Below are 13,536 nucleotides of genomic sequence, written 5' to 3' on the forward strand. Positions count from 1 at the left end.
GGTTTGTTGTGTCAAGTACTGAATGTTTTTTTTAGTTAGCGATTAAATTCTTTTTTTTTTTTTTTTTTTGAAAAAAGAATAAATTAATTTAGAATACTGTGACAGAAATTTTTAATATAGTGAGTACGAATGTATAATTTATAATATAAAAAACATTACTTTGTGATTGTTTGAATGCAAATAACGTTTAATCTATTAAAAAATTAAATTATAATTATTAAAATTAAATTATAATTATTTTCTAAAAGTGTTGCCTAAAATATTTTTAATTATTTGAATGCAATGTACTTTTAATTTTATGTGAGATTTTAAAAATATTAAATTTATCATTAAAGATTATAACTTTAGTTTGTAACACTTTAGGTTTATTTCTGTTTTATAACTGCAACTTAACTTGAGTAATAACTGATATTTTAGAAAAAGAATAAAATAATATGATACTATTGTTATTTAAAATACTTGAAATCGTTTATAGTTAATATTATTAAAGTATTCCTTGAAAAATCATCTTTTTTATTGTGATTATTTCATTTCTTTATTTTCCCAAAGCATTCACATAATAAAAATATCATATATTAAATATTGCTTTTTGTTTGTTAAATCAAAGATATTCTTTTATTTATAAGAACTAGAATAATATAATTTATTGCAATAAATTGTATTTATTAAAAGATAAACGTATAAAGATGTCATATATTAAATATTGCTTTTTGTTTATTAAATCAAAGATATTCTTTTATTTATAAGAACTAGAATAATATAATTTGTTACAATAATTGTATTTATTAAAATATAAACGTATAATTGAAGGAAAAATTCATTTTTTTTCTGATATATATTAAATCATTTCTAGATGATAACATCTTAATATATCAGCTGAAGTTAAAATTAAGCATAATTGGTTGAATTGAAATAAAAATTTATGTCTCATTTAATACATATAAATTAATTTTTTTTGATTACGTAAATTGGATTGAATTGTATTCATTTTGCTGTACAAAAAATATATGACACAATTTATTTAAATGTCACAAATAAATGCCATAACTATTGGAATGACTGGATATTTTAAACAGCTTGTTGCCAATAAAAATTTGTAAAAACAGTTCTTCTGTTATTAACCAATTAGGTTATTGTTACTATCTCTTACAAACTATACAGTTTCATACATTACGTTATGTTACAAGCTGTACACAGCAAGATAGACACAATAACGGTAGTTGGAAACAATAGCAAAAAAAATGTATTTTTTTTATTATTATTATTTTTACGGCTTATGTGATAAATCGTAAAAAAAAGCAAACTCTTGCCAATTTGGCAATTGACAACTCGGCGCTGGTAACCTTAACTTATTCTGAAAGTAGCCAGAAATGCGATTATCTTGACGAAATGCCGCTTGGCGGTCTTGACGTGGTCTGAAAATCGCCAAGAACCTCGGGAGGCGTAAAAATAAATTGATACCAAAAAAAATACTTACTTTTACGTCATTCAAGGATTAATGGCGTCTCCCTCTTTGTGTTTGAAATAACATGTTATATAGCAAAAAATACTTGTCACTGTATGCCCCACTAGCCTTTAATGTTTGTATCATGATTTTGGAAATATTCTGTTGAGAAAGAAGATCATGATTGCAATAAATTTAATCATTTTAATTTCTATGCCCAGAAATCGATCTCAGATATCGCAATGTATCCGACATTCAGAATAACATTGCGATATGTGACGGGATCCATTCTTTTTCATTGTTACAAAATATTTATTTTTAAAACTTTTTATATAAAGCAGTTTCAAAGAATACTTCAACAAAAAAGTCAGTTAAAAATTAAAAGCTTTCAAAATTGAAAGAAATATGAGTCTTTTTTTCGCTAAAACATGTATAATGCAAAAACCTTTTATTTCAAAAGTTAATCAAATAATTTATTCGAAATCTTGCAGATAGTTTTAAAAAACACATAGCTTAGTTCTTGTACTGAGAAAAATCTGTATTTCTGTCCAATCTTTAAATGTTGAGGTTTATCTGATAAATGGGATTTTAAATTTGTCTTCTTTTTTGTATCGTGAAGCATTAAACAACAGTTATTTTTTTAAATAAAAAAATTGTTTATTCAGATGTTTAGGAATTGCTGAACATATTGAGAAAATATTATTCCAATTTTGGAAAAAAATATAGGCATTATATTTTGATTTGATGTTTTTTTTTCTTAAAATGTTTTAACAAAAATTTAGAAATTTTGAAAATGACACTTAAAGATATAAAATAATATTAAAAGAAAAATTATATAAATAAAAAATGAATGCAACTTAGCACAAAATTATATAAAAAATTAATTTAAACGGTTTTATATGAAAAACGTTTTAAAAATTTCAGAATATTAAATAAAAAATAAGTAGCCAATATTTTCAGCACAAACCGACTTTCTAATAAAGCCACCTACCTTAAAATGCTATATTTTCTGTAATACAAATTCAAGAAAGAAGAAATGCGAAAGTGTGGTTTTTCAAAATGGTTACTCCACTTAAAAATATTAATGCATATCATTAAATGCTTTTTTAGTTATTTACAAGATACATTCATTTGAATTTTAAAGATTTTAGATATGTTAATATTATCTGATATTATAAGCACAGCGAAACAATAAAATAAATAATTAATCATATTAAAAAGTAAGTAAACTTATTAAAATTGCTTCCTTATATAATGTATTGAAATTTTCTTTATTATATTATACATGGATTCCTTAGTGTATTTTTATGTGACAGTAAGAAATTCAAATTTCTCAGATTCAAATTCATCTTCTAAGAACTTTTCTGTCATATAAAATAGCTTTGCTTCAATCATTCCCAAATGTTCGTTTAAAAATTTATCAGAAAAAGTTGTTCTGAATTCGACTACTTTCCGAAAAAGTGTAGAACAAATAAATTAAAATTTCATTGCAGTAATTCTGCTTCAAACTTGAAAAAATGGCCCTCTGTCATCGGACGATTAAGGAAATTCTTTTATAGTGAACACAACTTGAATGTGTTCCACCAATCGAAAATAACCATCCACTCTGTTCTTTTCCAGGACGAGCACACCATTCTAAGGTCGTGGGCAGTTCGTGATTTCGCTCCTAACGTTCCTCAGTACGTGCAGATCTTCCGTCCTGAAAATAAAGTGCACGTTGCATTTGCTGGTAAGAGCGATCAGCTACTCTAATGCTGCTTTCTTTTTTTGGAGCGAACGTTCCTTTTCAAATTTAAACCTCCTTTGCTTTCTTTGTTGCCCAGAGCACGTTGTGTGTGAGGACGAATTCAAGTACGCGCTGCTGGCCAACAACTGCCTTTGCCCCGGCACCTCCACCCTCGTCACGCTGCTGCTGCACACATCAAGGGGACAGTAAGTATGACCTTCAGGATTTTTTGATGAACAACTTTGTGTTATTGTTTACCAATAGTTACTTTAACCCTTTCTAAGGCCGCGGGAAGTATGCATCCCACCAAATTTATCAATCTTTGTATGAAATTATGTAGGTTGGCATAAGTTCTGACACATTTTTTTAGTAAGTCAGAAACTTAGATGCTTCAGTTCTTTATCTCACACAAAATCCTGTCTTGGTTTGCTACTTAATTATTAACCAAATTAATGAATGAATCAAATTAAATTTATCTAATAAGCTAAATGAATCCCTTTTCTTATTTTCATTTCAAGCCTAAAAATGTTTTAACATAATATGACTAGAAAAAAATGGACCTTTAAAGGGTTAAAATAGTTATATTTTCGAATATATGCAAAACACGCATGAAACCAAACTAAATCTGTAAAATTACAAAAATCTTTGTAAAAAATTTGGGAAAAAGGCGTTTTTTGGTTAAAAAGAGGTGTAAAGCAAAAGTCTTTCAGTTTAGATATATATATATATATATATATATATAAAATATCGAATGATGTGCTTAAAATTGTGCAGATAATTTAAAAAATACCTATATACAAAAAACGCTATCTTACATGGCACAGAAACCGCTCTTATTACTTATTGTCGACTGGCAACAGTCAAATGTAAACAAAATATCATACGAAATTTAGACTGCTTCATTCAATAGATTTACAACTGCATTGAATTGAGCACTTCGCTTAGTCAATTGATGGAATTGCAAAATATTATTAAATGTTTTGAAAAGGATTCGCCATGTCTACAAAACAGTCAATCCTAGATGGGCCCACCTCTTGGCGACTTATTTGAAATCTCGCCAAGTTGACAACTAATTGAATATTTGTTATTATTATTATTTTTCAATTAAAAAACGATACTTGAAGGCCAGAAATAATAAAAATATATATATTTTAAATTAACACTTATAAATAATAATAATAATAATATAAGATAAATTAATTAATATAAGATAATTAAATAATAATAATATAAGATTCTAGACAGTTATCCTCCATAATCCGTCTAGGTTGCCACATTGGCGACGTTATCGATCATTTGGCGAGAATTCAAAAAGACGCCAAGTGATGGGCTGTGCTAGGATCCCGGGGAAAGAAAGCCAAGAAATAAGTTTCAAACAGAAAGTTTAATCAACTGCAAAAATAGGTTTAACCGTTAGCAAATGGATAATCATTGAATTGTTAAAATTGATGTTCATATCTACCACAATAATTATCTTTGAAAAATTCCCTTTATATCATTTTGAGATTCAAAGAATTAGGGAAATCAAATGGATTTCTTTAAATAGATATAATTTTTATTTCTAAATATTAACAATATCGTTTAATTCAGTTTGATGCACAATATTTTTTTAATGTTATATTTGAATTCAATCTGATCCATCAAAACATTCAGTCGCGCGATTTTGCGAATCATTAACTCATAATAGGATTTTCACTTCTGCTGTTATTTATAATATATATTATTTTTAATTTGCTCTAAATTGATTCAACGGAGTTCATGTTTTTCAGTTCGTAACAAATAACGAAGAGAATTTTAACAAATATATTCTTCATTAATCATTTAAAACCTAAAATAGTCTTGGGGAACCTAAACCTAAAAAATCTTGGGGAACTAGTGGGTTGCCAAAGGCAGCTTAAGTTGTATTACTTAACTCCTGAATTAAAAAGTATTTCTATTTATTCTTTAAATAGTGGGTTTCGACGGATAAACAAAACACAATTTTCAATCTTTTATTGTGAATTGTTAAAGCAACTAAACATTTTTAAATCAATTCATTATTTATTCTCTAATTCACGAACTGCAGAACTTATTGAAAAGTTATTAAATCAAATTTGAACAAAAAATATGTATAAAATTTTAATTTATGTGGTTTTTCATAAGACAATTTTGCGAAAGATAAGAATTTCAGAAAATGTCATTTAAGGATGCAAAACAGCTTTAAAATGCATAGATTGCAATTATAAAATTCAGTGCAATTTCTCAAAAATGGACTTGGAGACAAAATTCAAATGATTTTATAAAAAAAATTGTTTGAACATTAAGAATATTAAATAAAACAAATTCTTATTTTCACAAAAAAAGTGACTTTTCAACCTTAAAAATCCTTTCATATATAATAACTTTAACATATAATCAACTTTTGTATAAAATATTGTAATATACGAAGCTTTTATGTCATCTGAAATTTATTTTTATTTAAAATTACAATATCAATTCAACTAGAAGGTTTTTGGAATACGACATTTGCTATTTTTTCCCACAAGTTATTAATGTTCTTATTATTAATATTTGCTATGTCAGTATTGCAAATTTTGTTCACAGATATTGAAGATAAGAAAGGTTAAGCGAATGGCTTTAAACTCTCAAAACATGGTTAAGTCACAATTTTAAAACAAAACAAAGTATTGTTAGAAAAATATTTTAAAATAAAAATTGAAAAAAATAGTAGTAGGATAGATCAAAGTGTAAAACAGGCAAAATGTTGCTTAATTACTAATTAATTGAATATTCAATTAATCTTTGTATTTTGAAAAATTGATGGCCTTATTTCCCGTATCTTATTCAACCCTTTACACTCGGAAATATAATTCGATGCGTAATTATTCACTTAATACATGGACTTATTTATTACATCAAAAAATTAATATATGAACTGTTTTAAGTTGAGTTTCCCTGAAAAAGGAATCTACATCTTTTCAACATTCTATTGGTATTTTTAACAATCGTTAATCTATACTTATATATAAAGCTCAATGTGTGTGTGTTGGCGCTCTACAGAAAAGACCATTTGACCTACAGCTACCAAATTTGGTACGTGTATACCTTGGAGATCTGGAATGTGCACCTGGGGTCCGTTTTTTTGAAATTTTAATTAGAATTTTAATTATTAATTAAAAACTAACCTTCCCACCAAAAAGTCATTTCATTTTCCCCGCCACCAAATAAGTAAGGCTTCAGTTTTTTTTTTTTTTTCCAACAGCAATGAGGCTAGGGCTAACATTTTTCGGCAGATTATTTCAAACGATTCTGTTTATTTTCTTAATGTTGTATGCATTTAAAATGAAACATTGTTAATGAATCGATCTTTCAGATTCATTCTGAAGTACTTTTGAATTAAAATAAAGCAGATTAAAGGAAATTAAAAAATTTTAATCCACATAGCTTTACCCCAACTGTCGTAGAAAAATTCACGCATTTGCGTTACCGTAACTGGCGTTGAAAATTCACGCATGCGCATTGTATTCTGATTGTTTACATTTCAACGGAAGAGGACTCGATTTAAATTATTTTCAGGTTAGTTGTATGCTTTTGTAATTAAATTGTATTTATGTTAGTTTAAGTTCATCGTTTTTTAAGTAATTTTTTTAACCTGTTTTCGACCGATTATTTTAAATGATTCTGTTTATTTTTTTAGTGTTTGATGCATTTAAAATGAAACATTGTTAATTAATCGATCTGTTCATGATGTATCTGAGAAAATTTTGTTGACAAATTCTTGTGATATTACATAAATTAAGAAAGATATTCTTTAGTGCCCATAAGGTTTAAATGCTCAGTAACTCTGTTTTCAATAATAATATTACAAAAAAAATGCCTTGTTTCAGTAAAAAATATTATTATATTAATTGAAGATTAATCCTTTCCACTTTAATTTGAAGCATAAATTCTACGGGAGCTAACAGAAAATTGGCGAGATACAGATTACGTTATGACTGAAGGTCTTTGTAATATTCTGAGTGAATTGAAATTTGAAGTTTTAAAATAATTTAGTGAAGAAGCTATTAAAGTAGGAATGACATAAAATAGTTAATTATTAAAATTTTAATGAGCATTAAGATTGGCGAACCGGCTGGTCGCCAAAGGCGGCTAGTAAATAAATAAAATATCAAAATGATGCACAATCTTGAATGGTGACAGAGATAAAACGCTCGAGTGTAAAGGGTTAATAACTGTGCAAAGTTTTGTTGAATTCAGCCCAATTGTTGGGGAAGAAATGTAGAACATACTTATATGGGTAGTCACAATGAATCTTGTTAAGATTAATAACAAAGGCGAATATATGCCGTGTGTTCTCTTAGCACTCTGCGTAACACTACGGAATTTTGAACTGCAAAATTGAATCATAGATCACTATGTATACTTAGGAGATATTAAAATGTCAGTTAAATTATGGCGTATTTTGTGAACAAAAATCTAAAACATTATCTTAACTCAAAGTTAATTTTCAAAAAATTTTAATGATACTCATTTAATCGGCATGAAGTTTTTCTAAATTTTGACTGCTTAAATATTCATTGAAATTTATTGATCTGTGTTATTCTACTTCTTTTCATTAAAATTTAATAAAATGTTGACATATTTCATAAAGAATGCTGGAAAGAGGAGATTATTCTTCCTGAGATATATGGGTGTTACTTCTATTAGGTGCTTGCGTGTATTTTTTATCATTTTTTCATTTTAAAAAAGTATTTACTGAGAAAAATTGATACAATATACATCAATAAAAATAATTCTCATCATTTTCTACAACTTTCTCCCATTTTCGTCCAATATGTCTTGCAATTGACTATCTTGGAATTTTCTTGATTCTCGGGCCGTTCTTTGTCATTTACATCGAAATCACCGCTCTTAAGTCGTTGAAACCAAAACCGACCATCGGGATATGACGGAACAGCCTCACCATGAGTTTCTAAAAGTGGCTGATGGGCTTCGGCAGCAGATTTCTTCAAATCAAACACACAAAAAAGCAATCAATGTCGAAAACGCAATTTGGAGCGTTCCATGATTAGGGTCTTTATACACTGAGTAACCCAATAATACTAAATGGAACACTTTCAAAATGATAACAATAAAGTAATAGTAAATTGGTAAAACCCAAACCCGCTGTCGTGCGGTTCCTACAAGAGAACGAGGAATTGATTTCTCCAGACCCAAGCCCAGTATAAATTTTCGTTTCATTTCTCAACCAAGCTCTTCTCCAGAATATATTACCTTCAATAGATTTCATCTACTCATACTCCCCACCGAACACCTCCCTCATCATTATAATATTGCATATAGTTACTTTTTATGTGTATTGATGATATTTTATGTCTTTTTTTGTGTATATTGATTTTTTTTTGTCTTTTCATGTGTACAAAGACAATCGGAGTACAGTAGACTCCCGATTATCCGCGGGCGGGTTATTCGCGGTGCGGATTATCCGCGCCTGCCGCACAAAGTTTTTTTTTTTTTTTTTTGACTGATTTTTTTTCAAAAAGGTGCAGTTTTACAGTTATGCTTTTGTAATTACATAATACATTACAGTATTAAAACAGTACATATGTATTCATTTTTCTGTGTATCCTTGACGCCTCTCGTAAATACAAAGCACTTTTCTGTTTTCATTAACAAAATGCATTTTAGGTTAGTTTTGAGTGATATACTAAAATATTAAGCGTTAGTTAAACATTTCCTGCTGTTTATTTTACGTTTCATTGTACATAAAAAGATTTTTCAAAGTTGGAATGACTGTTTTCTCTTTTGCTATACCCGTTTTTAGCTTTTTTCGGATTATCCGCGATTTTTGTTATCCGCGGCGACCGCGCCACCCAATTCCGCGGATAATCGGGAGTGTACTGTATTTCTTTTATCTTAATAAATACTCCCACGTATATCCTTTCAACCGACAGGGAATCCTAGAGATTCCAAGTTCGGGGATATTCTGTGGCGAAAGAAAGAAACCCGTTGTCGTTTGTATAGATAAATTGCATATGTTTACCAATAGATGTCGCTGATTAAAAGACATGCAAGCACCTAATACATTCTATTGAAAATTTGGAATCCATTAATTTTTTAATTAATCAAAGCAGTGATTGAACGAAATTTGGTTAAAAAATGAATTTCCTGTATCGATATTCTTAGATCTCTTTTATACAGTACATCTCTAGATTTTCCCATCATGTGCGTATATTAACACAATTTTGAATTGAACTGCAGAAAATTTATTTAATATTTCAGTCATGTTTCGATAACACGGTTATCAGCCCCTCCCCACATAAACACATCTAAGAAATACGTTTCGTGACAGGGAGGATTACTCAAGCATCTGAACAGTATTTACCGAAAAATGACACTTCTTTCAGACTTTCGGTTCTGCTTACAGCACCGTCTGCTTGTTTATTTTTGGAGAATTTTGAAATATTTTTAAAGCTCGATTCTTCAGTATGATATATTTTTGCTCAGTTTCATTTTCTTTCAACAGATTGAAATGAAAGTAAAGAAAAATGGAGTATCAATGCTATAATGTTTTTAAACTTTAAAAATTTTCATATAGTAGGTAAACGTACACACTTGAAGATTTTTTTTTAATTTTTACTTTAAAAATCCAGTTTTTTCACAGTAGGTTATTAATGTAGGTTTAAACTCGTTTCAGTCAGAAGAAACCATATTACGCTAATTATTAATTAATTAAATAATATTTAATGAGCTAATGAGCCTATTTTTTGAAACATGATATCTTAAATTCTAATTTGTATGGACACACATTTCTAGTTGGAAATGATGCCTAATATGAGTCTTCATATTGTCTGCCTCAAAAAAGTTATAAAAATGTATAGTTTTTTTTAAATAATTTTTTCATCAACGATAAATAGAAAAAGCTAGATTTTTTCTGTCGTTTTAACTTTTAAACAGCTATTAAAAATGTATTTCTATAAATATAACTTTGATGGAGGCACAAAACATCCGTTATTTCATACATATTATTTTGATGTATAAATAACTGTATTTGGTTCATTTCTGGTTGAGTTATGATTGTTTGAATGAAGCAACAGAGTGCAAAAATATCATTCTTCATAAAATCAGTTTTAAAAACACCGTAACTAGAGTTTTTAATGAAAGCACCTGAAGAAAAATAATTATAACTCGAGAAATATTTCGAATATTAACAACATCTTGGTATTGTTTGAAAGCTAAAGGATCAGAGAACATTATTAAGCAATAAAAAAATATTCGATATTTTGAACGATTTTCGAAGTTTCAAGTGTGTACATACACCTTAGGGATCAAATGAAATATGTAACGTTTTTGATTACATTTTGGATAATGTTTTGCATTAAATAATTAGAATACAAATATCTGTTGTCAAGAGGACCACCGTTAGCTTCAAGTATACGAATTGTCAAAAAAAAAAAAAATGCAGCAGTGAAAAAAATTTAACTTCGAGTTGTTGATAAATCGAAATATTTTAAGTTTTTCTAAGTTCGAAAAAAAAAAGCATTTTTATTTTTTTGTATGTGAATTATAGATAAAGTATTGTTATCGACAATATAGTTAAATTGGATATTTTGGCGAATCGTTTAAGTTTTGGATCTCCCTTTGTTCGAAAAATATATTTTTGTAAATTATTTGTCAATGTGTGACAAAGATAACTGAAAAAAGCTTTTAGCTAAACGAATAAGATGTCAAAACATCTTTATGATGATTTTTTTTGACGATTACAGTACTTTCTCTTTGTATACTTCAGATAAAGAAAAATTAAAAATGATCTCCTATCCAGCAGAATATTCATTTCAAAGATTTGGTTTCCATTAAGTGGAAGTCTGTCTGTCCGGCTGATCGAATATAACTATACATCTACAAAAGGAAGACAACTAAATGGATGAAATTCGGTTAGCAGATTTAATGTTTTTAGTACAGACACCTTTCAAATTTTGAACCATATCCAACAAGGAGTTCACCGTCTGTCTGTCTGTACATTCAGAAACATGTAGGCGCGATAACTCAAAAACGAAATGATCTATATATATTGTTACGAATCCTTGATGCGGCTTTCCAGCATAGTTGGTTCCATGGGAGGTCCCGGAGCTTGGCGACCATTTGGCCACTTGGCGACGAATTTGGCTACTTTGGCGCCTAAATAGATTATACCCGAAACATCGAGAATTTTCCCGATCCCTCCAGTTGGAACGGAGATACGCCTCGAACGTTCCTGATTGGTTGAGAGGCTTCTAGCCCCGCCTCCTGAGACCTATATAAGGAAGCACCCGCAGCTGCCGGGCGGTGGTGAGTCGAATGGTGGACCAGTAGAGTCGAAGTGTAGTCGGAAGCGACGGTGAAGAATTCGTCTTCCAGAGACTAGCGGAGCAGCGACGGAGTAGAGCTGCTGTGTATACTGTGGTATGCTGCATGTCTCGGCTGAAGATAATCGTCTTCTGTGCTTTATATAGTTGTCGTCTTTGTGCTGTCCTGTGTGTCTTCGTGTAAATAAACGTCGCTGTTTTATTTTCTACTGCCGCCTGCTGATTGAGTGTTCTCCACACCATATTAACTCCTACTATCCAAACGAACCCCGGAAATTTCGTAACAATATAAAATTTAGTATTTGATTTTGTGACCAAATATACTTCTGTGCCAAAATTTTCTTTCAATTTGTTCGGAAAAATGTATCTAAAACACACTTCCGATTTTCTGCTATAAACCGCAAACTAGGGATAAATTGACAACGAGTGATCGGCCCCTTTTTCACTCGGTGTTCTTGCTAGCCTGATTTCATCTACAAAAAAATGAGTGATCCACCCTTATGTCATTAGGTTTTCTTGCTAGTCTGATTTCACTCCCTGATAATTCTAAGCACATGATAACCTGGTGGTAAAGTCTTGGATTCGAAACCGGATACCATCCAAGAACCACCAGATTAAATCTGTTGAAAGCAAAGTATAATCTCGTCGGAGTAGAGCAGAAGTTTCTAAGAAGTTGCCAGTTCATGTGTCTTTCTTTTTATTTAATCATGGTTCAAAATTTTGAGGTTAGTATCAAAATAGTCTTTTTGCTTCTTCGAAGTAGGACGTAAACACTATATCGAAATTGAATATTATTCTGAATTGAATTCTGGCCTTGAGACTTCTTAAAATGCCTCGTATGACATGAAAACAGTTCTCTCTGTTTATATTCACACATATTTATATTTTTAATTTTTTTTTTTTTATTATATGGCAATTGCATGATCTGAAATATTTATTGTTATCTATCCACTCAAATATTAAAATTTTATTTGTACAAAAATTGCCCACAAAAATTCGCGCTAAAGACACAATAACAGGAAATCTGCTTCTTCTGGTTCCAATTTTTGATATCTAATTTGTTTTCATTTAATGAAAGGCAACTAAAATTTTGTATAATTCAGAATAATAGAACCCCAAGAGTTGATTAAGATGAATTTGAACAGGCTTGTACATCTGAGACAGAAAATAAAAATTTGAAGAAAATAATATTTTGATGTCGTTTAATGGATGCTTGTTGTTATTGGTGAAATAAATGCCATTTCTAGCTCATTTAATGTTGTTTTTTTAAATTAAGAGACAGTTAACTTACATCGCGATAATCAATTTTCAACACGTCTGCCCACTGGTGGGGTGTAGAAGTTTGAAGAGGGCCCTGCCAACCCAGGTGTCGCCCACGTCATCTGACCGCTGCTCTAAATGGAGAGGTCCGGCCCAAACGTGTTGCTTTAAAACGGGACGTTAATATAACTAAACTAAAACCAAAATCTAAATTTCAACACGTCTGTCTACCGAAATTCATAGCGAGACACAATTTGATTTTACCAATTCTTGCTTTTAATCTTTATTTTGTTTTTATTTGTATGTGCTGATCGGAGAAAGAAGAAAGCTAATTATCGTTTGGATTTTTTTTCTTTACAGAGAAGGCCAGACCTCCGCCGAGGAATGGCACCGCCTGTACGGGAAGTGCTCTGGGAATGAGATCTACCACATCCGGCTGGGCGACAGCAGATTTTTCGGAGAATACGAGGGAAAGAGCTTCACTTACGCTTCCTTCCATTCACACCGAAAGTGAGTATGCTTGCAACGTTTCTCGCTGGTGAAAAAAGGTACTTATGATGGCACAGATTCCTTGGATTTAAATAGTTCAATTTGCAATGAAAATCCACTTATTCGAAACGAGTGAAGAAAGATTCTTATATAATTCAAATTCAATCGCAATAAATTTGATAGCATAACACGAGTCGTGGGTATCTCAGAGATCACTTCTGCCGATTTCAGTTAGTACAAAACGCTCGACAACATTATTATAATAACTTTCACTATATTCTCACGATTGTGGG

The 13,536-nt window shown here is 30.0% G+C and overlaps 1 protein-coding gene across 1 annotated transcript in view; it reads left to right on the forward strand.

The window, feature by feature from the left end:
• The window catches only part of LOC129957325 (potassium channel subfamily T member 2-like), a gene marked incomplete at its 5' end in the record, with an annotated part of 365,616 nt that overhangs the window by 303,521 nt on the left and 48,559 nt on the right, over positions 1-13,536 (forward strand). The window contains 3 exons of the mRNA XM_056069596.1: positions 3,065-3,173; positions 3,268-3,376; positions 13,115-13,264. Of these exons, the coding sequence (XP_055925571.1) occupies positions 3,065-3,173; positions 3,268-3,376; positions 13,115-13,264 (368 nt within the window). The remainder of the gene's footprint in view (positions 1-3,064; positions 3,174-3,267; positions 3,377-13,114; positions 13,265-13,536) is intronic.

The sequence above is a fragment of the Argiope bruennichi genome, chromosome 11 (genome assembly GCF_947563725.1).
Source record: "Argiope bruennichi chromosome 11, qqArgBrue1.1, whole genome shotgun sequence".
In the NCBI taxonomy this organism is placed as follows: domain Eukaryota; kingdom Metazoa; phylum Arthropoda; class Arachnida; order Araneae; family Araneidae; genus Argiope; species Argiope bruennichi.